Source organism: Aulostomus chinensis, chromosome 4, assembly GCF_037954235.1.
Source record: "Aulostomus chinensis isolate RoL2024-O1b breed Wild chromosome 4, RoL_Achi_v1.0, whole genome shotgun sequence".
Lineage (NCBI taxonomy): Eukaryota > Metazoa > Chordata > Actinopteri > Syngnathiformes > Aulostomidae > Aulostomus > Aulostomus chinensis.
The window spans coordinates 18,729,488-18,753,617 of record NC_141323.1 but is presented as its reverse complement, the minus strand read 5'-3'; the positions used below and the strand labels follow the sequence as shown (position 1 = coordinate 18,753,617).

At 40.0% G+C, this 24,130-nt stretch overlaps 3 protein-coding genes across 4 annotated transcripts; 2 read left to right on the top strand and 1 right to left on the bottom strand.

Annotated features, from left to right (window-relative positions):
• The first annotated feature begins 3,123 nt into the window (after positions 1–3,123).
• Positions 3,124–8,101, top strand: LOC147262926 (tetraspanin-8-like). Of its 2 annotated transcripts, XM_086202229.1 has the most exons (9): positions 3,127–3,353; positions 3,814–3,879; positions 4,864–4,980; positions 5,087–5,161; positions 5,358–5,453; positions 5,874–5,966; positions 6,161–6,226; positions 6,734–6,817; positions 7,132–8,100. In XM_086202229.1, exons 1-9 carry the CDS (start codon positions 3,294–3,296, stop codon positions 7,264–7,266), a joined length of 792 nt encoding a protein of 263 aa, XP_086058355.1. In that variant the 5' UTR covers positions 3,127–3,293; the 3' UTR covers positions 7,267–8,100. The 2 variants fall into 2 exon arrangements, with proteins under 2 accessions (XP_086058356.1, XP_086058355.1); XM_086202230.1 differs by lacking the exon at positions 6,734–6,817 and having other exon boundaries at positions 3,124–3,353; positions 7,132–8,101.
• Positions 7,434–15,036, bottom strand: LOC147262925 (tetraspanin-8-like). The gene is made up of 9 exons (XM_086202232.1): positions 14,838–15,036; positions 13,948–14,013; positions 12,847–12,960; positions 12,509–12,583; positions 11,725–11,823; positions 10,156–10,242; positions 9,935–9,994; positions 9,724–9,807; positions 7,434–9,051 (listed from the first exon to the last, which is right to left on the bottom strand). The coding sequence occupies exons 1-9, from the start codon at positions 14,916–14,918 to the stop codon at positions 8,947–8,949; spliced, it is 771 nt and encodes a 256-aa protein (XP_086058358.1). The 5' UTR covers positions 14,919–15,036; the 3' UTR covers positions 7,434–8,946.
• A 1,837-nt stretch (positions 15,037–16,873) lies between these two features.
• Positions 16,874–23,748, top strand: LOC147262924 (ras-related protein Rab-19-like). Its single transcript, XM_086202228.1, has 4 exons — positions 16,874–17,713; positions 21,654–21,837; positions 21,964–22,067; positions 22,168–23,748. Exons 1-4 carry the CDS (start codon positions 17,519–17,521, stop codon positions 22,354–22,356), a joined length of 672 nt encoding a protein of 223 aa, XP_086058354.1. The 5' UTR covers positions 16,874–17,518; the 3' UTR covers positions 22,357–23,748.
• Positions 23,749–24,130: the final 382 nt, after the last annotated feature.

Sequence of the window (24,130 nt, the reverse complement as noted above, 5' to 3'; positions counted from 1 at the left end):
AGCATGATATCCATCCCACCATCCATTTTGTATACCGCTTATCCTTTAAGCGTGGTGGGGGGGCTGGAGCCTATCCCAGCTGACATTGGGCCAGAGGCAGGGTACACCATGGACCTTCACAGGGCCATCAGGAGCAATTGGGGGCTCTGTATCTTGCCCAAGGTTACTTGGACATGGTCACCGGGGGAAGTGAGCATCAAACCATTTGCTTCAGTTGCTAGAGGGCCATTCTACCTTTGAGCCATGCCGCCCCAGAACATGATATACATTATTATATTTTCATTCCTGATAATTACATGAAACTAAGAGTCTTTTGATTGCTTGCCTGGTTTTTGCTGTTGTTTATTGGAAAATGAGCCCTTATTCACACAGGGAGCTTCTCTACTTCAACAAATTCAACCAAGTTGAATCGCCATGTTTATACAGTCGCCCAGAACACACAAACCAAACACATTCATGCTTTTGCCTCACGAATTTTAAATTTTGTAAAAGGAATGCTTTCAGAAAATGAAAAAGGCGACACAAGAGGAGAGAAAAATTATTGCCATCTCTGACAAATCAAAGTTGAAGAAAAGTGAGATCGGATCTTGGCAGAATTTAAAGAAAATATTGGTGTGGCTTTTCCCTGATGGAAATCACTGATGAGGCACAAATGTTTTCAGCGTGACGTCAGGGTTGCCTGTCTTCAGCTGGACATGCTGGACAAGCCTGAAGACCAATTCGTGCTTCCATTTGTTTGTTTTTTTTATAGCATTAGAAAGTCGGTGAAGGAAGATCGTTTTATTTTCCAGCACATTTTCTCTTCAAATGTTAAGAATGATTCACAGATTTGACCCGTTGAAGTTGAACAGGATTTAGCTGTCAAAATAATATAATTTTTTTTCATGAGAGTGACATGTGATGGTGTCAACATTGGATAAATCACCACTGCTGTTTCCTGTAAAGAAGTGTGTGTGTGTGTGTGTGTGTGAGTGTGTGTGAGTGCAGGATTATCTTGGCGTCATGTCATCACACTTTGTAGTGCAGAAATCGAAACCTAAACACACCAACTCTCGCAGGCCCCGAGCAGTGTTTCAGGAAGGTAAAAAAGCAAATGTTCCTTTGAATTCTCTAAATATAAAAAGAGATGACTTTTCTTCAAACGTTTAAAAAAAACAAAAAAACATTTGGATTACGTTACTGTCCACTACGTCAACAGCTCACCTGTAACGAATGCTAAAAAAAAAAAGGGAGGAAAATGGCGATAAAAGAGAGAATGAAAAAGGAGTTAAAGCAAAGTACTCTTGAGTGATCTCTGCCCAGACCGTTCTGCAGACCAGAGCAATTACACAACTTCCTGTGAAACTTGGATTCTCTGGCTCAACGTGGAATGTTGATCACATTTACGGTAATGGTGCTGCTTTCAGCTGCTTTGGATAGAAACCCACAAAGAGTTTTCCCCGAGAAAGGAACAATGATTATATCAGTAAAGAACTTTTAAGGATGTTGGAGGCAGTTTGGGATTTGCAATGTTTTTGCATATTTTAGAAATTAAAAGGTCCCCGACAAGCCCATGCTTCGGTGATGTAAAGATATATCCGTGCAAAAGATTTGTTTTGGCAGTTAAAGTGTCCCTCAAGGTTATTGTGAGTGCAGCTGGAGCGTTGTGGCGCAAATATGGCTCACAGGAAGCAGGGTACTTTAAAACAATGATAGTTGGTGGGGAAAAAACAACAACAACAACAAAAATGTGTTCTCGCGTTCGTCTCAGAAATTAAAATGCCAACATGCACCAGTTATGAGTTTGCTCGCTTTTGGTTTTTTGTTTTTTTAAAAAAGAGGAAAAACTACAATAATTGTTGTTGCTCTTCCGGTGTTTCTGATTTGTTTCTCCGAACCAAAAAGCGAAAAGAAAAGAAAAAAAACCCAACAAACTTGATAATCATTTATGAATATGAGGAGGAAAAAGGACCCAAATATGGAAATATATATCCCATGATTTAGAATATACATTCAAATATTAGCAGCATGTGTAAAGGTCAATGCAAAAATCTGATTTAACAGATGTTGCTTAACCAAATTGGAACCAGAGATTGAAAAAAAATTGCATAAGGCTTCAAATTGTTTATCCTGTAAAACAAAAACATTCCCGAGGATCATATGTGCAAGCCTTTTCTTAACAGCCAACATACTTCTCTCATGACCACGTTTGTTTTTATATCCGTCCCTGTAATTTCTATTCCCACAAATCGAGGAGATGTTGCTCCAGTAACGTGACAAGGATGGCACTGTGTAAACCCAAGTCACACAATCAGAAATCACACTGGGAGACCTGTCCTGCAAAACGGTGGAGGGCAACATCTGTTTATAATACACTCTGTCACACAAAGATCCTTTACTAAAGCAAGATGCATCTCTCTCTCTCTCTTTCTCTGTCTCTCTCTCTTTCTCTGTCTCTCTCTCTCTCTCTCTCTCTTCATCCATGAAAGCATTTGACTGCATTTTCCCTTGAAAATGATCTATATTGGGTATCACTAGCATTCACCCAATAAATAATAATTCACTGAGGATGGAGGAGGAAGCGCAAGTCTTCAGGAAATTAATGAGCCAGTGTGTGTGTGTGCATGTGTGTGTGTGTGTGTGTGTGTGTGTGTGTGTGTGTGTGTGTGTGTGTGTGTGTGTGTGTGCGTGTGTGTGTTTGGGAAAAGCTCCACCCATGGTCAGCTTTAACAATTGAACCCTTATAGTGGTTGTAGGAAATCAATGGCAATGAAGCACGGCACTTCCAAGACAACACACAGCTGAGCGAGAGCGAAAACATGCTCCCCTATGATCCGAGCGCTGCTTTCATATCATCTGCCTTCAAATTAATATTTTTGCTCCCTGAATTTTAAATATATATATATATATATATATATATATATGTATACTCCTGACCTGAATGCTGATGTTTTCGAGGATTTGATAAAGCATCAGCAAGCCCCAAAAAAGAATAAAAAAAAAAGGATGTAATAAACTTCTTCTTTAACAAGCATTTCTGAACAATGCGCACATCTGTTCAACTTAATTCCCCTCTCTCTCCGCTACATGCACCCACACACACACATACCGAGCCTGCTTGCCAAATGGGTGGGCCTTACACCAGCAAAACAGAGGAACTCGCCTTATCCTGCCCATTTACAAACATCAATCTTCTGAGCACAGAGAAGAGAAGTTCAAAAAACAACAACCCATCTCTCTCTATCTTATTCTCAAAAGCTCATTAGCTAATTGGAAAACTGCGAATACATTGCTGCAACTTTCAGATAAACAATATGGGGAAAGTGAACGTCTATGTGAAAAGGAGTTACATCATTGTGGCAAGCCTGATGGTGGTAAGTGCTTCTTTTACTCATATCCTGTATTTACTTCTTCTTCCAAAATGTTTAATTGTACCTATATTGTTTTAGATGCTTACATCTGGCAGTTGAGTTGTGAATGTTGACATCTTCTGATGCCATAATGATTTCATTTGTTTTACTTGCGAGAAAGTTAGTGTTGACAATTAATTAGGGGTCACTGGATTTCTTAAGTCGGCGTTCCAGTGAATGAGGAAATAAAGAAGAGCAGTCCTCAAGGCAAACCCCTCTTCGACGTGATAACTGACATTCACCATCATGTCACCAATAAGCACATGCATTCAGTTCAAGATCCATCAGTGGTATAAATACAGGAGTTTTCATATGACCAGTAGTGTTGTCGTTATATATATATACATATATATATATATATATATTTTTTTTTTTAGTTGCACACTTCAAAAGGAACACATGCAGTGTGTTGCTGTCATTGCAGATCATCAGTAGCCTGCTGTTGGCGTTCACTTTGTTCAGCCACGGTCACGTCCATGGAGAAGAGGAGGTAACACGCCGTCTACGTTCCCTTTTTCCTGCCTTTGCATCTTTCGTAGAGATCAAACCTATCACAGTATACGTAGTTCTATGTTGCTGAATTACTTAGAGACCTGACTGTTTCAAGACAAAAACAAAAATCTGTTTCAATTCAAGTAGCGTATGAAATATACTAAATACGCAGAATGAAGATTGGAATGGACAATAAGAGACTTTTTGTTGAAAAGCCGACAGCAAAGTATTCCTGTAAATTTGTCAATCTTTGCAAAAATATTTCCTCTTTCAGGAGAAGTGGTTACGGGAATCCATTCCTGCCCTCTTTGAAATGAATGAATTCAGTTTTGGAGATTAGATGAATGAACGAGTTATTTATTGTTTCAGATCGCAAAAAAGTGTCTATTTTTCTCTCCGGACATTCAGAATATTCAAATCAGATTTCCTTCACAATAAACCAGGCGAAAGACAAGTTTGTCATCACCTCGAAGATAAGATTTGAAGCACTACTTTGTATCTCAAGGAGTCACAAATGTTTCTTCATCTTTCGATTCCCCTTGCTGAATTACTCAAGCCCCAAACTAATAGGAAATTATGGCGGGTAAAACTGAACCCAAAACATCTGGAAGAGTTCAATTTTGCCCGTTTGTAGCTCAAATCAAAGTGTTTGTGGAATACTGAGCTCGATAACGAAGGTGGGAACTGCACCGGACGACGCCCTTGACGGTTTGTTTGAAGGATGTTTTCGGTCGGTTTTGCTGTCGATTTTTGCTGTCGCTGTTGTTCGCTATTAGCATCAAGCTAAATGGAGCTGGCTCTTTCTGCATTCTGTCGTCACAAAGATGTCATGCAAGAGGAGAAAAAAAAGATGCTTGGGAGTTGGAGATACCTATTTGTGAGGACTCGAAAATCCAAATACGCATATTGAGTGAAGTGTCCTTTTACAGCTCAACACTTCCCAACCTCTGAACCTTCTCCCTTGATTCCAATCTCTCCACAGACAGACAACATGCTTTTAGGTTTAAAAGTGACTTATTTCATTTCCATCACAACTCTGCTCTTGCCCATCCTTGGTTTGTTTGGCGTCTGCAAAGAGAAGCAATGGTTGCTGATTGTGGTTCGTAAAGACAAATAATGACCAATGAATACAAAAACAATCTTCTCCAAGAAACTAAATGTTGTTTCTGTGTGTGTGTGTGTGTGTGTGTGTGTGTTTGTCTCAGTTTACAGTTGGAATGATCCTGTGCACTCTGTTCTTGCTTCCTCATACAGTCCTGGTAGTGGCGTTGCAGCCTCAGGTATTTCAAAATTAGTTCATCGCCGTCTCAGAGGTACATTTTGTCATGTTTTGTCACGCCAAAGCAAATCAGGAATAACGTACTTGTTTGTCCTTATCAAAACGAGGGAAACAGGCAGCAGCTTGCTCCGACAGTGTCACATTTCCTAATTGTTGTTTTCTATATTCACTTGATATTGCTTTGTTTTGTTGTTCAGTTTACTGAGGGTTTAAAGATGCAATACGTGGACGTGCATACGCTGAATGATGCTAATGAAGCTGAATTAGAAAGCCTACGGGAGACACAGATGGATGTAGGTACCACAACTGTGTGTTTGTGTGTTTTATGCAAGCTCGTATACATAAAAAAAAAAAGTGGAGAAAAAAAACAATGTTAGTTTCCTTCGTTAAAAAAAAAAACAAAACCGTTTGAGATGTATGTTGCTATCAAAGATCAACACATGAGCAAATGCTCTCCTGATACAAAGACTCACTGTTCAACTGCCTGACAGACACTGGATGTCACAAAACTTTCAGCAGTTGCACAGCAAGAGACAAAGAAAAAATTCTACTGTGTTTCAGTAATCGAGTCTGTTGTGACTGCGCACAAACACATGGAAACTGCAACTCTGAATTAACTTTGAAGTCGAAAAGAAAGCTTTCGTTTTCGAGACATCATGTAGTAAAGCAGTTGAAGCTAGACTTGGTCTTCATGTTCTAATATTTCTCCACAGTTTCAGTGTTGCGGGCTCTATGAGGGATACATGGATTGGGGTTATAATATCTCAGAATCATGCTTGTGCAGCGAAGACGCCATTAAACCATGTGTGAGTATTAAAGTTGCTTGAAATTTCAAAAAAATGTGTATATATATATATATATATATATATATATATATATATATGAAATAAAGAAATGAATACGAACAATAAATAAATAAAAAAGTTTCCTCCTGCTCCTCCGTCTGCTGCACAGAAGCAGATACCGTACCTGAGCCTCTTTACTGTTTGTTGTGTTGCAGGTGGCAGCTCCCTCTAACAGCAGTCTATACGTAGACCAGGACCATCCTGTTATGATTTATAAAGAGGTAAATATAAAAAAGATTACTCATGAATTTAGAAGAAGTATTCACCTGAGGAGAAAAATATCCCTTTTGATCATCTGAATTAATGACATTACTGTTCATGAACAAAATAACATCAAAAACAGAAGTAAAATCGCAAGTGTATTGCAGTGAGCATTGCATTCGCTCGGGAGAACAAAATTGCTGTTTTTTTTAATGAACCACCTGATAGTCTCATGAAAAAAAGTCTTTCCTGAGTAAACAAGACGATTCTCTCGTTAATTCAGAAAAAAAAAAGATCCAAAATGACAATTAAATGAAAAGTCTGATCCAATGAAAATTGTACACCTCCAGTTTTATGTAGCTTGGTGTTGGCAATGTTTTACACGTGGATCGTATTTCATTTACAATACTGTCTGCTAAAAATGTTTGCTTTACTCCAGATACGCTATATCATATTTCTGCATGAGAGGTGATATAATGACAATTATATTATTTTTTAAAATGTTTTATCCCCCTCTTCTGTTTCAGCCATGCCTTCCAGAATTGATCTCACATATCAAATATGCCTTAAACATTGGAATTGGTTTAATATTTGGAATGCTGTCCATCTGGGTATGCAGTATATCAGCGTTATCTCCCCCATTTGTCTTCCATAATGTAGCTTCTATTTTTTTTTTAATCTTTCCATGACTTAGTCCGTATTTGCCACATGAAGCATCCACCGTAAACTCAAGGGTTTCACATGATATGATTTACCTGGCTTTATTTCACAATAATTTACAATTTTTAAAGAAGGATTCTGATGGATTATTTTACCAAGACCATTTTAAAAATCAGTACTTCCAAACATGTCTATGTATATATATATATATATAAATCACAAAAAAGGATTAAAACATACAGACTTGTCTCTCCTTATCTTCCAGATATTGTCGATAGTTCTGTGTATTGTCATCCTGTGTCAGCTCTCAAAGAAGGAGGAGTCCCCTGCAGTGGTCTACAGTCTAGAGGCAAAAACAGGGAACTACACTGTTCTCACAGAGACAGCAGAGCTCACCTGAATTCAACGTTCACCCTAGTAAAAGTTCCCCTTCCCCTCCAAAATGTTCTATAACTTCACTGCGCAGAATATTGACTCTAAATGACTCTTCATCTTCATCTGCTGAGAATGAAACTTTTTTTTTTTTTAAGTTTTTGTTGCGCATTATACGATTTTGTGACAACCACAGGAACAATAATCACATTTTTATTTTTCTATATACAATTTATTACACAAATCCATTCATCACACATTGAAAAAAAAAACTGTATATAACAGAAAATAAATTGAAAATTGTAGGCAATAATGGTTTAAGTGCACAGGTAGACATTGGATTTGCCTTCTCAGATTAAATGAAATTTGACCAAAGGCTGTGAGGCATTTCAACCGCAGGCAGCTCATGCAGCAAGTTATATTAGACGTGATGTAGCATAAAGGCTGCCGTGGTGAGTTGGGAGACGATTCAGTCAAAATTCCTGTCAGAATATTTTATTTTTCTACAAAAGCCTCGATCAACCTTCCTCGCCGGCCTCGACAAACTTCTCAATCCTTGAAATGAAATTCTAAATTTCAAACGGAATAAAAATTGACTGCATGTTTACCGAATGTGCAACCGAAGAGCTTTTTTTTTTTTTTTTTCTGCCTGGAGCCAAGTTGTGAAGAACATATATTTGTTCTGTCGATGTGCTTCAATAACCGAATGAGGTTTTAGAAAACAAACACAATGCATGTAACAAGGCATCGAGACTAACAACTGTGAATGACTATTGAATGAATATTTTAATCATTTTGAATCCATGAATAAATATGATTTTCGAATCAAGAAAGGTGCTACGTAAGGATCATTCATGTTTATTTGCAGATTATTTGTTGGGTAATGCTGAAAATTCAATGAAAACAAGAAGAAATAGTTTTTCAAAAAAAAAAAACGAAAGTTTTCTGCTCCAGTTGACATTAATGGATGAACTTCAAGTGATATGTTGTGTTTTCACTGGTGTGGTTTGAATTTCAGGATCAGTTGCTGATTCTGTGACTGTGTGTGATGAAGTACTCTGGTGTTACAAGGAAAACCGCAATACTGCCCCGACCTTCAACACCCCAACGATGACGAACACAAATTAACAATGTGTGTTGTGCATGTGCCAATTATGTGATGACTCATTACGAACAGTAATTAATACTTTACAATATATATCAAATGTTAATGGGCCCAGTGTATTAAGCCTCCCAACAAATGGACTGGTTCTACCCTGCCTTTCACCCAGTGCATGCTGGGATTGGTCCCAGCCACTAAATCTCAACCACAGCGTTTTTAAGAAAACAACACCAACAACAACAAAAAAAAACAACAAGCTGGTTAATGCTTGATAAATATATTCATTTAGATAATAATTATACGTAAAAAAATTGTGAATCAGTGATATAACAATAGCATGTGAACATCTGAAGATTATTACTTAATTTCATAATTTTGCACTGATTTTTCACAGCAGTAGGCAAAATAATCTATGCATGTATAGATTACTTTTTTTAAACATCAGTTACATGCAATAAAATGTCTTTTTTTTTTTTAAAAAAACAACTGAAATTTTACTATAGCAATATGTCGCTATAGCAGAAAATAGCCAGGTTATGTTATACAGCATAATGTGTTTACTTGTGCAAATTCAACCAAGGTACAGCAGGCTCCATGGGAAGGTGACTAGAAGGCCCCCGGGACATATCTGTTCGACTGGAGAAGAGCCATGAACTCCTGTTTCCTTTTTATCTGCACCATCAGCTTGATGCTCATAACAAGTAAAACCACCTGCGAATGAAAAGACAAGTTGTATTTTACGAGGATGTCGTCGTTTACGGTTCTCCTCCGTGTGATCTTAGCTTAAATGAGCAAAAACAAGATAAAGAAGCCACGGTAAACATTTTGGGTATATATGTATATGTATATGGATATGGATATGGATATGGATATGTATAAGATTCCTAAAGTGAGAAAATCACTGCAGGTGTAAATGTTTGACATTCCGTTTTGTTCTGAAGTTTGAAATTGACATAAGATGAAATATAATAAGTTAATATGCTATGAGAGTTATAGATTTCATGTTTGGTGTATTTCAAGCTCCAGGATGGAACCACTTTTATACTATAACCTGTATAATATATGACCTCATTTGTACATTGATACGATAGAAATGGAAATGGAAATAGAAAGAGGAATGTTTCCGAACAATCCCACAGAACTGGAATACTGATAGCGCCTGGAACGTTTTAGTCAGTGTGCAGCCCTTCAAGGACAGGTGACTGATATGAGTCACATTAGTCCAAATAACGGATTGGTAGAAGACAGTTAAGTCTGCAGTTGTGCCAAAACAGTCCTCAGAGGTCAAGACTACAGGTTACAACGCAGCTGTGTGTGTGTGTGTGTGTGTGTGTGTGTGTGTGTGTGTGTGTGTGGTGGGGAAAAAAAGACAAAAACACACACCCAAAAGACTCCACTTCCAAATTTGATGCCCATCGCCAATGAGAATCCACGCTTCAGTGCAGAGACATAGATTGGTAGGCAAGCCTGGAAGTAAACTCAGCATTATTTTACAGCTGGTAGCAAAAGTAATTACAATATGAATAGTTGACCTAATTCATTTGCAATTTTGTCCACCTGTGTGTCTAGGAAGAATATTTTCAATTTCTTTTACCTCTTGATAAACATATTGGTTCTTAGGAGCCCCGAGTGTGGCAATGCCTCGCAGTCGTATCTAACAGGAAGCAGAAAATTCCACAACAGCCTATATTATATACAGAATAAAAACAAAATTCTCTCCAAACTGGTGAAAATGAGCATTAGATCTATAAGAAAAGGACACACGTATGATCTAAATCTATCTTATCTTCTCTGTTGACAACATGAGACACTCACACATTTTCCTGGATACTGACAATGACAGGATGCTGGGATAGTGGAGCCCCAGTCTTTGTAGCCTTCAACAAGACCGCAACACTTAAACTGTGGAGAACACACACAGACAAACAGGTATCATCTAAATTTTCCCCAAGAAACAAACAAAACAAATCTAAAAGTATTACATGGCACAAGACATAGTAGACACATATTTCTGCTCTAGGGAATAATGAAATAATAATAATAATGAAATTCTTTTTAAACGATGCATGTCATTATTAGTAACCACTGTGGTGAATGATTCTTCCCATACAGACCTGCTTCACATCCCAAAGACGTTGGTGCCTCCCAGTGGTGTCTTGGTTAAAGGCATTTTACCTGTGGCTATGGTGAGGTAACGTGCTAATGAGCTAACACGTATCTTTATTGTGTGTGTGTGTGTGTGTGTGTGTGTGTGTGTGTCTGTTGAGTGGAGGTGGAAAAAATTAACACATCGCACCTTTGTGGTTTGTGTTGAACACGGATATCAGCGACCACCACCCCAAAGAAACGAATACAGCAAAATAATAAGGACTCGATCACTCAACAGTGCGAGAGCCCTCTTGTTTTTCAAAGAATTCTTTTTTATTCTGTTTTTTTTTTTTTTTTTTTAGAAAAGTTCAAAAGTTTGGGCACTCTTTTTCTTAAAAGTTGCAGCTCATTGCAGCAGACCTTGCAAGTTCACAATCCTCCATCCATCCATCCATTTTCTATCACTTATCCTGTCAAGGGTCACGGGGGGGGGGGGGGGGGCTGGAGCCTATCCTAGCAGCCTTCAGACGAGAGGCGGGGTTCACCCTGGACAGGTCACCAGTCCATCACAGGGCCAACACATAGAGACAGACAACCATTCACACTCACAGTCACACCTACGGTCAATTTAGAGTATCAATCAGCCTGGAGCCGGGGCTCGAACCTGGAACCTTCTTGCTGTGAGGCGGCAGTGCTGACCACTGCACCACCGTGCCACCCATGCACATTCCTTTTTGTGGTAAAATAATAATAAGATAGGGTGGCTGATTGATACTCTAAATTGACCGTAGGTGTGACTGTGAGTGTGAATGGTTGTCTGTCTCTATGTCTTGGCCCTGTGATGGACTGGTGACCTGTCCAGGGTGAACCCCGCCTCTCGCCCGTAGCTGCTGGGATAGGCTCCAGCCCCCCCGCGACCCTTAAGAGGAATAAGAGGAAGAAAATGGACGGATGGAATAATAAGATAATAAAAAAATTATTTAAAAGTTTTTAAAAATGAAATGAAAGACATTATTATATGTTTTGTTTTGGTCCCATAGTGCAACTTCAGAACAACCACTGAAGGGTCCAAAAGAGTATCTACAAACTATGCATGCTCGTGAGGAGAACATACGAACATGCATAGTCAAAGTACTTAAAAATTAAAGTAGTATTACGGTATTGGGGTACTGTCAGAGTAGAACTTACAAAATAAAAGCTGCCTGAGTGCAACGGAAATCTTGTTTTGGAGAATGATAGATAAAAATATATTCTATTAACGAGCCCTCTTGTAAATCAGATTAAGAGGCTACTTACATGGGCTTGGATACTGTGCAGTAAGGTCCTGTTGGTTTTGCTGGGTGCACTAAGTGGCATCATGGACAGTAACTTGGACTCCTCCCGGACCACACCTGTCTGAGGAGAGAGGATTCAAGTGGAACACGGTTACTTTGACTTATTTTTAATTGCCCTAGGTTATGTATATATAAATGGATAGGTCTGGGTGTAATTCACAAATGTTTCACACCAGTACGCTACCTTTACCGACACCTTGACTTCAACCTTAGTTCTAAGTGATATCATTTTCTATACACGTTCAAATAAAACTCAATGAAAACTACATTACAAAGGACTCTAAAGTGGATTCCGCCACTCAGAAATGGGTGTCTTGATGCTCTACTTCTTGGTGACTCCAGAATGCAGGAAGAACCAGACATGTACGTTTAGCATGAAGCTAATGGCGCCCTGTAGGAATCAACGGCTTACAATGCATCGTCTGGCATAATCGATGTTTTTACCCTGCTGTGTACTCAGTAATCAAAAAAGTATTCCTTCTGAATTCTGGAGTCATCAAGAAGTAATAAAGAAGGGAACAAAACCTCTTCACGGTCTCAAGGTACCAATTTTAGTGAGTTTTTTTAGTGGCAAATACATTTTTTGTATGTCATGCTTCAATTTTCTGTTTTTATCTCGGATCTGGTAGTTCCGTCAGTGCGCCAAAAAAAAAAAAAGAAAAAAAAAAGATAGATGCAAAGTCCTATGAATGAAATGTTCCAAAAATGTCATCAGAATTTGTGTGTAAGAGAAGAGCATACTGTACCTCATAAACATCCTGGTAACTTAGTGCTGTTGTAACAATTATTGTTTGACTGGCTGCTGCCATCCCAGCAGCAAACTGCACACACACACACACACACACACACACACACACACACACACACACACACACACACACACACACACACACACACACACACATACATAAACAAATATAAAAACCAGTTTTGGACTCACATACACACACATATATATCATTCCACATGATTAAAATATCTTTTCCTCAACACATTACTACACAGATACAGGAATACTGTACATGCGCAATGACTCAAATGCAGAGGTTTTTCTTTCGTTGTTGTTGTTGTTTTTTTTTTTTACCAGAATCAAACACCATCTCTTTCCCCGACATGCCCCGAACACGCCGAGCACTGACAACAGGAGGCAGGTAATTTCTAGGATGTACATGATCACGACAGAAACACTGGACACCAACTGAGGAGGAAAAGAACAGATGTGTTAAGTTAAATTCATGACGCCAACTTGCTGTCAGAAGAGTTCAGCTGGCGATGTTTGGAAGAACCCATTCAGTTTTGAAGGTAGATAAGTGGGATGGTCCTACTTGGATGCAACGGGAAATTACATATATATATATTTTATGCTTTGATTTACCCTTCCTGGTTTGATGGGTTACTGTTACGACGGATTTAGTTAAACGCCGTTGCCATGGCAAGGTGGCCACTTTTTATTTTATTTTTTTTTTAATTTAACCACAGACTCCAGAACTGGTAGACTGTAACTAGACAACACATGGTTGGATCTTTTCCAAACTTCACATGTTTGGTGTTAGTCCTGGCCTGAGGGTGAGACAAGACAAGTGGAACAACAACAGCTTGGGCTTCACGTGATGTGTAGCAACATCGTATACAATGCGTGTAGTGCGCAGGGAGTGACTTTGCCGCCTTTATGCAAAAACCAGTTATTATTACACTTGTACATCTTACTTCACATGACAGCTACATACTGGGTTTGGCTCCCGATCTGTGTGCCTGCTATTTACTATTTGTTTTCAAGACAGAGCAGTATTACCACAATAACGTCACCATAAAAGTGGTCAAAGGTTAGGGTCAGCAATAGAATAAAGCCCTTAGCACCTGAAGATAATTCACTGTCTTCCTCAAGGACACTTTACTGGGCAGATGCTAGCAATAACATGAGCCTAAACTCTCATATTCAGAGAAAGGACGACACAAACATGCATCGCTGTAGGATGTTGAGTAATTATTGTATTTATTCCTGATTCGTCCTTGGGTATTTCTTTCTTTCTTTCCTTTGCAGCTTGAATTCCAGCAACAAACCGTGCCTGACAGGACGGGAGTTATTTCTGTCTCAGATGAATGTGTGCATTCACTTATAGGCTATTATCTTGCTTACTGTAAGGAAAGAGATATCGTTTTCAACCAAATGGGAGAACAGTCTTACTTGGCCTGCTTGTAAAAGGTCCCTATGGCCGGCTACTGTCATGGTCAACATGAAGAAGCACAATGCCTTGGAAGAAAAGAACACACAAACATTTGTGATATCAGACATGGAAGAAGCAAAATGAAAATGGCAAAATTAATATTCCATCCTTAAAACGTGTGTCATAATTCAGGGAAGTCATCACAACTTGCGGTTTACAGTTTTTATACTGCGAATAATACAACAGCCCTGCGATAAACCCCTCCTTCATGAAGACAGCAGTGTTCCGCTTTCCTCGAATCTCTTTGAGAAAAGTCTTCATATTCTAATTTCAGTTTGGGGTGCTGTTCAGTGGCTTTTAGTGGGGGCTGTTCCTTATAGTTTGTCACCTTGATTCACATACAAGTGATGGACAAAATATTAGATACAGGTGTCATTAAATTTAAAAAAAAACCCAGTGTAACTAAACAGCAACACAGCCAAACAGATTAGAAAAAAATGATAATCCTCACGAAGGTGGGATTTACTGTAGGGCTGTTGTATTATACTCATAGAACCCTGTCAGCTTTGGCTCATTGGCGTATAAGACATCGAGGATCAAGATAAAAATGAAATCGCACATGTGAACTAATAGACGGAAAATGAACCACATAGATAAAATTGATGAAGAAGACCGGATGTTGTGTGGAAATTCATCACTTTAGCGTCTGTTTTGCTACCCTTTCTTAGTTGTGTAACGATTATAAGGAGATAAATTGTAATCAGAACAATTGAAATGATTTGGATTAAATACAAACAGCTACAGAAAGCGGGTTGCACAGTATATAAAGGCAAACACATATAGGCCTCTTAGCGTAACTTGCATTCAGCCCCCCCCCCCCTTCCCCCGCCCCCCGGTGAAATCTACCTACCATATTCACAGCACATGCGAATACAAACGGTCGTTTTAGGCTGGTTTTATCCGCCACCACGACCACTGCGTTCCGCTGCATCCTGCTGTTGTCCCAGGCTTTAAAACACGCAGGAAAAATATCAAGGATTTAGCTGTGTGATTATAACGTTAGAGCATCTGTCTATCCGCACAGGACGTCACCGGGATGATGCACAAGGATGAGGGGACGGCGTTGCATTCACTTACAGTCGGAAAGAATGAAATCAAGGCGATTAGCGCACGTTAAAGCTGGCGTGAAATTCACCCATCAGTAAAAGCGTTAAAAACAGCCTCGATTTTGAGGATCAGCAGCCCTCGAGTAATGCCCCCTTCTATTAGGATTATAATATGGTGTAATTTTAGTTCATTCAATCGTTTTGAGAAAGGAATTGGGTTTTGTTTTTTTGGGGGGTATTTTGAAAGCTCTGGATTTGGTACATCTCAACTATACTGGGTTTTACTACGACCTAATATTATGTTCATCCCATTTATATGAATGAATGTGAGCTCCCAGTCTGAGTCTGTCCAACAGCACCACCTGTCCGCGGTTTCGATGCGTTAGCCGATCAGTTTAAATTTAGAAGTTTCTATTCTTGTCTTTATTTAAATTGTTTTATTTTTGTATTCAAGCATTATTCGCAGTTTTAGCCCTGTAATAAAAGGGCAACGATCTTAAACACCCTGACAGTTTGCAGTGTGTTTTCTGAATGCAAATATTAATAATAAATAGTTAGAGATGCATGCAGTGAAACACTTGGAAAAAACAAAAAAAAAAAAAGGATCATTTTGAACGTTGCAAGAAAAGTCATTTCAACTCTATCTGAGCATTTTTTAATGTCCTTGTAATGGAAATTGTAAATGCAGTTTCAGAGCTCTGGTAAAAAAAAAAAAAAAAAAAAAAAAAAAAAGCACAATTTTTAAATGCCTTGAGGGTTTAGCATGTTTTCTAATTTTGAAATAATTTGAAGAAAAACAAGCAAAGTTTCGACCATGTAGAGTTGTTTTGTTATTTTTCATTCCACATTGTTGTTGTTTTTTCCAGTAATTTCATAATTACATAACGAAATAAAATTACACATTATACAGGTTTGTTTTGTTTTTTGGGGAATATGTTTATGCATTCCACGAACCAACGGGAGCAAAGAGGATGCTTTGGAAGAAAAATTAGATTCCTCTCAGTTATGCCTCACATTGCATATTTCATAAATTGAATTGAGTTAAACAACTGGGCCAGAGGGGCGCTGAATACGCCTGTGACCCTCTCACTACATGATACTCACAGATTGGCAGCGACGTGACGCAAAAGTTCAACAAAACACGTCTTTCATCCATACTTTCCTCAGTTGCTCCCCAGCTAGAAATAATATGTTCCAAAAGTGCTCTGAGAATGTTTCCATGTAATAGTGTGGTCATGTTTTTGTTTTTGTTTTTGGTTATTTTTTTTTATTTGATTCCTCTTAAAGATAATGTTCACTAAAACATGATGAAGATTTTTAGACGCAACCTCTCTCGAAAGTTATGTATGGACAATGATCAAAATCTGTGTGAAATGCATCTTTTTGAACGACGCTATATAAAAGCTGAATAAAGTTGAATCGAGTTGGAATGACGGATCCCGAATCTGAACATGAATTACTGATCAGTATTTCAATTCTTGCCTGTTTGCAGGCTCTGCACTTATGTGAGGAATAATAACTGGGATCTGGGATCTAAAATGAAAGCAATAGCATTACCGGTACGTGTGTTTCCATTAATTCAGACCAACATAAATTTGCCTTACATTGAGATCCAGAAGCTTCTATAGATCCCCAACTATGTCTTTATTACGGGGAAATTAACAAAAAAAATCCACCATATGATCTAATTTGCAACTAGTTTTCACCACAGGAGTAGCAATTTTCCTCTTTTAGTTCCTGATAAACAAACTGCATTTCCCAGAATCCAGCAGTACAGGGGGCAAAGCCAGTTTTCTAGAACAGGTAGGGCGGGATTCTATTGTTTCCACAGGTGCTTAGAGAGAGCCACACAAGTCAGCGGGAGCAGGAGAGCGGTGTAAAGGCAGGGAGAGACACGTGTGAAGGAGACGCAGGTGGATTTGAAGGAAACCTGGATTACTGGCAAAACAGCTTGTTTTTTTTTCCATTTCAAGGACATATTTCTTTACCACGACAGACTGCTCATTAGACCCTGAAAGGCACCAAAAAAAAAAAAAAATTGAAAGGATGTGCTTCCTGTTGGCCTTGAAGTGGGTCAACACCTGAGGGGCTGAAAGGAGCAGCAGCAGAAAAAAAAATTAGTTGAAAGCTGGCCAGAGATAAGAGGATAAAATGCAAAAATAGACCCCAAAAAAAGGATTGCTTTTTAATTTAGTTAAGAGCTGAAAGAGCTTTCGAACGTTCGAACAGCATTATTTTACATCTTGACGAACAAAACTCCTTCAACTGGTTCTACGAAGTGAACAAAATTCACCCTAAGGTTAGAAATCCAACCCGGTTTACCTGCAAGTGCGTGCAGTGGAATATTTGGTTGTGTATATTTACTTTAATTTCTTGCTCCGATCATCCCTCACCAAACATTCCTAGTGATCTACCGGAGCAATCTTTTTTTTTCTTTTCTTTTCCTTGCACATTCACAGCCTTGGAGTCTGTCAACCTTTCCACAATGCAGACCCCAAATTCTGAACATGATGATACTTTTGATTTCCTGTTTAAAATCATCCTGATCGGAGACTCCAATGTCGGGAAAACCTGCGTGGTTCAGAATTTTAAGTCAGGGGATTTCTCAGAGAGACAGCAGAACACCATCGGAGTGGATTTCACCGTACGAACCATGGATATTGAAGGGAAGAAAGTGAAGGTCAGTCTGAGTGTAGGTGTTGACAACATGGACATTGAAGGTGTGTGTGTGTGTGTGTGTGTGTGTGTGTGTGTGTGTGTGTGTGTGTGTGTGTGTGTTGGGGGGGGGGTCATTACTGTTCAACCAATCAAAAGGTGGAGAAGAATCTTTAAATTTCAAAATATAATCAATTTTTGGCATTTTTTTGCTTTGTTAATAGCAAAAGAACGGATGGTTAAGGATGCGCTATCAAACCTTACCTTACTCTCAAGGGTTAAAGAAAGGACGTTATTAGACCAGTGCTGATCATCATCACCTGTAGTTTTCAGGTATGCTGAGGTGTCAGCTGACTCTTGACAGTGACAGGCTGCTCAGCTCAGCATGATTTCGGGCCTTTTGGTGAATGGAATGAAGTGTAAAGGTTGTAAAGGTCATCGCGGCAACATTTCTGCGGAGAAACTGTCAAAGTTGCCATCTGGGTGTGAGAGACTTTTCAAAGTTTGAACCAAACTGCAGCCCCTATTGTTAAAGTGTCAGTTGGATCAAAACCAGTTCAGCTAGCTGCAAGCATAAAGAACTGGTCCTTCAGGTTTTTCTGCGGTTTTGTACATAACCTGGAATGACATTTGTATGCTGTCATCAAAGAAAAGGAACTAAATGCAACCGGTATGTCATCTGAGTGGTGGCTACGAGCAAAACCATGTAATAACTGCAATGATTTTGAATTTTAACTTCAATTGGCAAATAATTTCTTTCCAAAACTGCACTTACCGCAGCCACTGTTGTGTTTGACACTATATGCTCAGTTTTTCTTTGAGTTTTGTTGAAATTCCTGCTCACAACATCGAGCTTTGCTTGACATTTACCACAACGAGGTACCATATCACCCAAGTATTTTCATATCAGCGGGACTGGCAAGACGTCAGCTGCCTTTATCAATTACTTTCAGTTGTTCTGATTAAAATTCCTATTCATCATTAAGAGAGGTTATGTTACACAAAGAGAGAGATTCGAGTAAGGAAAACATCAAGAGCTCCTCTGCCCACGTTTCACCGCGTCAAATTAATTTACCCAGCACAAACACAACGCACTCATTGCTCATTCTCTAATATTTAGTTATGTATTTCAACAGAGGAAAAAGAATATATCAAAAAATATAATATATCAAAATAATTCCGAGATGCAGTTTCTTTCTAAATGTCATACATTTTTTAATAGGGACATCACATTTCAATGAAAAAATATACATCTTTAATGGAGACAGGTTTCCTGAGGGGCCTCCACGTTTGGTCATTCTCCTCCTTGAAGCTCAGAAAAGTCTCATCACCCCCCTGCCCTGTTCCACTGATGTTCTTCTCGGTGGGTCCAAGTCGTTCTTGATTTATTCTGAAATTCTTTTTTCCTGCTCCCTTTTGTAGAGCGGAGGATCATCCTTGTTGTTATCGTCCATAATCCGATCAGGTAAAATTGGCTTCGGAGCCAGGACAGGGCAAATAGGTCCGATTGTTCAGTCCGTTATTAATATCACTTCCTGGTGGTTGAGATGTCATCAGCTGTTGCTGTTGTCACCACCGCCGCCATCGTGAACCACCGTGACGTCAATCATCAGAACAGTAGTCCTCCCCGAAGTCTCTGGGTCTCCTGCAGCTTCTCTACTCAGGACGCCATCAGTTCCTTCTACCAGGCGTTGTCTGGTGGCTGCTGGTTTGATCCCGTGTATTTAAGCCTCACTCCACGGGTCATCCGCTCATGCCAGTCACCAGGTTTCCTGAGGGGCCTCCACGTTTGGTCATTCTCCTCCTTGAAGCTCAGAAAAGTCTCATCACCCCCCTGCCCTGTTCCACTGATGTTCTTCTCGGTGGGTCCAAGTCATTCTTGATTTATTGAGTGGAGGATCATCCTTGTTGTTATCGTCGTTGTTATCAGGTAAAATTGGCTTCGGAGCCAGGACAGAGCAAATAGGTCCGATTGTTCAGCCCGTCATTAATATCATTGTCGTGGTTAAGACGTCATCAGCTGTTGCTGTAGTCACCACCGCCGCCATCGTGAACCACCGTCACGTCGATGAACTGGACGGTAGTCCTCCCTGATGAGGTCACTGGGCCTCCTGTCTCTTCTCTCATCAGGTCGCCACCAGTCACTTGTGTCCGCTGTCATCTGGCGGCTCCTGTTGTGATCTGCCATCCTGTAGCGGCCACCATCAGAGCCTCTGGCCTTCTCTGGACGATTCCAACCACCATCTTCCTTGTAATGGTGGCGATCATGATTAAAGTTCTCCCATCGAGAACTCACCCCCTCATCTGTCTCGGGTCTCCACCAGTCACTGGCTTCGCACCGTGATTGGCGACTTTGCCAGCTGTTGCTATGGTTAGACCTGTTTTGACTGGTCACCCGCTCATGCAGGACACCAGGTCTACTGAGGGGCCTCCACATTTGTTCACTCTCCTCAATTTTGAAACTCGCACGACGTTCCTTCTTTCCTTTGTTCACCGGAGTCCGGTGACGTAAAATTGGCTTGGGAACCAGTTCGTCCCTGTTGGTGTCAGGATGAGACAAAATGGCCTGATCGGTCAGTCCATTGTCTTGTTGCTCTAATTGATAACTCCAGCTGGGGGAATTCCCAAGAGGGGTCGGTCCAGCCTCTTCCTGGTTTGGGATTGGCTGGGTGGTTGTATTCCCAGGAGAGGTCAGTCCAGCCTCTCCCTGGTTTGGGGTTCGCTGGGCAGTTGAATTCCCAGGAGAGGTCAGTCCAGCCTCTTCATGGTTTGGGGTTCGCTGGGCAGTTGAATTCCCAGGAGGGGTCAGGACAACCTCCTGTGGCTCAGGCTCAGCATTTTGATGACCAATTTGTCCATTCTGGATCAAAAAGCTCATCAGTCTCAGGGTTTGCCGTTTTCGCTTCCCTGGCTTCTGACTGTATGTTTCATAGTCCATGTCAGGCTCCAGAGGATCTTCATCGTATTGGTCTCCTGAGTACCACATGACGAAATCAAGATGCTTGCTTGGTAGGATCAGCTGGTAGAAAGGAAGTGGATTTCTGTTTGTATGTTGTTTGATGATAGTGAAGCAGGGAGGTCTTATACATCCCCAGTAGTTTCAGTCAGTGTGGGACATGACTGGGATCACAGGACCCTGATCTCCTCCACAACTGTCAGGACGACTGAGGTCTGTGATGGCTGTGAAGGTCATGACTCAGAAATGCTGTGATGTCAGAAGCTCCAGTGGTGGCTGGTACCATCAGGCCCGTAACTACCGAGGTCATATCCTCTGTATTTATTTTTTTTAACTCAGAAATGTTAAATAAATTTAAGATAAAAATCCTTCTGACTTTGATTGATTGGTGGAAAATTCAGCAGCTATTCTCATTTGTTTATTCTGAAAATAAAGTCCACATAAGACAATCTTTTTTATCATCACCATTTTAAAACGTAGCTGTACAATCCGACACTTGAAACATTGTATCAAATGATGACTTGACTCAAGTTTGTTGTCAAAATGAAGATGAATAATGAAAACACCTGGAGATAGACTTTCTTAAACGGCGTATCTTTTCCATCAAAGTCATATCACATGAAACAGTAACAGCTCATCAGTGTAAAAACCCTAAAAGTAGACACGGGTCAAATGTTACACACTGATGCTGACAACAAAGAAGCTGAGGGGATGAGTCTGAATCGGTGGCCATGGCAGCAGTTACCACACAAACATGCTTTTGCCTTGAGAGGCTCAGGGACTATAAAACTCTCCCCCAGTCATTTGTCTCCCAGCTTGAGTGGATATTTTTCATCAATACCGTCAATGCTAGGCGTTTTTTTGTTGTCTGATGTATTAGCCATTCTTAAGAGATGACTTCACTTTTTTGTTCTCGCTCATATTCAAAAAATGTAGCTTTGATTGCGTGCAAATATGTGTGTGTGTGTGTGTGTGTGTGTGTGTGTGTGTGTGTGTGCGCGCTTAACAGATACAGGTGTGGGATACAGCAGGACAGGAGAGGTTTCGTACAATCACACAGAGCTACTACCGCAGTGCTCACGGTGCCATGATCACCTATGACATCACACGACGCTCAACCTTTAACTCGGTGACTGACTGGATCCGTGAGGTGGAGCTGTACGGAGCTGCTAATGTAGTGCTGGTTGTTATAGGTGAGGATGTGAAATAACATTTCATCGGCAAAAACTTTTTCGCAAAGCGACAGAATAATGGTTTTAAGCTTACACGTGGTGTCCTTTCAGGTTTGCGTCAATATCCGCTTGTTTCTCTCATTCTAGGTAATAAGTGTGACTTAGAAGATGATCGTGAGGTACAGTTTGAGGAGGCCTGCAATCTGGCACATGACAGAGGCATACTGGCTGCTCTAGAAACATCTGCAAAGGTAATTACAGGTTACTCTGCCAGGGGTAAACCTTATAAAGGAGGAATCCCTACCGCATCGACTTTTGCTTCTTGTCTGCTCTGTCTATCTTTTTGTCTAGGAGAGTCAGAATGTAGAAGCAGCCTTCATGTTGATGGCGAGGGAGCTGCTGTTACGTAACGGCCTTCCAGTCCAGCAGGAGGATTTGGAGATGAACAACAAACCCAGCATTCTTCTCTGGTCCAATTCTCGTCCGGTCAATGGTGGTATGGCTGCATTCACACCAGCGGAGAAGAAGTCATGCTGTTGAGGATGAGAGGTCAAGAACTTTGGAAGTGTGAGAATGACAGTGGATGCATAATGAGGCAGGAAAATGGAAAGATCTCGAGAAGAATGCAATTCTGAGGAGATGCACGGATGTGGAATATGGCTGGATACATGAACTGGGCACCCAGGATGTCAAGACAATAAATCAACTCAGAGTACATGTCTGTGGCTAGCGGCTGACCTGTTGCAATTACAACTGTTTGTGTTGCACAGACGTGAGTCAATACTGCGGCGTGTTTGCTGAAGACAGCGGTGACGGGTGTGATCAATATTGAAGGAAGCTGAAGCCTCGCTTCATTTTGTTGAAACTGCTCAAAATGTTCTTGATCCCTGCTGCTGCTGCTGCTGCTGCTTCATCAACAAAAGTCGGTTGCAGTTGCTTGTTCATCAGTGAATAAACCCTTAAAGAGGTTATATAATCATGGTATAATACATTCTGGGCCAAGAGGCCAGCATGATCCCACCATTGTCATGCTTTTGACCTGAATATGCTCATTTTTGACAACTACATTGCATTTGCAAGTGCCAGTTTCACTTACAACTTACTTGTCGACACGGCTCCTACATGGCGTGGCTATGAAAGGTTAACAACATTGCAGGGAAATGAAAAATGATGAACTGCAGTACCTGTATCAGCTGGATGTTCTCTTTATGCAAATGGATACCACACACGGAATGGGATGCTTGTTGAATTAAAAACAGACCAATGCTGTATTTTATTCCAAAATCCACCTGACTCCTTTTCATGAAACTTTTTTTTTTTTTATATACCTCTGGTCTTGGAAAATCTGGTACCCATTTGGAGTCCCTATATCCCAATTAGATGGAAGCTGTGGATTAAAACCGTTCATATTAAAGCATTGTGAAAAATGCACTTTGCTCTAGAACTTGCTTATAAAATGAAGCAGGAAATAACACGCAATAGGAAAAAAAGGAGAGGCGTGGTGGGTCGAGAGCTACGATCCACTACTGATTCGGAGTTTCACGTTAAAAAAAAAAAGTCACTGGAAAAAAAAAACAATGAGTTTTTCAGGATGAACTTCGCATTTGAATTTTTAATCTAAAATAGAAGAAGCAATAACTGCTATCAAAAGAGGCGAATGCCATACTTTCCTCTTCAATTGACCAGAACTAAAACGTGGGAGCTATTTTTTTTTTTAATTTCTTTTTTTTTTAAAAGCAAAGAATTGTTCAATGTCAGTAAAATGCATTTTGCATGATAGCATTCATATAAAAAGGGATGGGGTTGAAATGCGATGACAAGAGGAGTGTGCTATACCTTTATCTGAGGACTATATTCTGGTGCTTATTTGGATTCCTTTGGTCACATGAAGCTATTTAAAAAAAAGGTTTGTTTGTTTTTTTTACATTAAAAACTGCATTTTGAACTAAAATGTTAATATAAAATAAACAATGCTATAAAATGCAGTCATCGAAGGTGTGTCGCATATATATTTTTTACAAGTTTTTGACGTTAACCCTAGTGGTATCATCCAGTTGTATGGCACCACTCTGCCCAAAAGTTAGTAAGTAACAGCACAGCTGGTGCAGGGTAGTTGGTCTGGGAGGCTTTGTCGTCAGATACCATTCCCTAAATTCCACAAATTCCTTAAATCCCCCTTAAACTCATCACTTGCGAAGTTGCAGTTAGAATGAATCCTGACAGCTGAGGTAGTTCACACACGAGTAATGATGACTGGTATTGATTTGATTGAGTAATGTGAACACAAGTGGAGGCCAAACTGTATTAAGAAAGG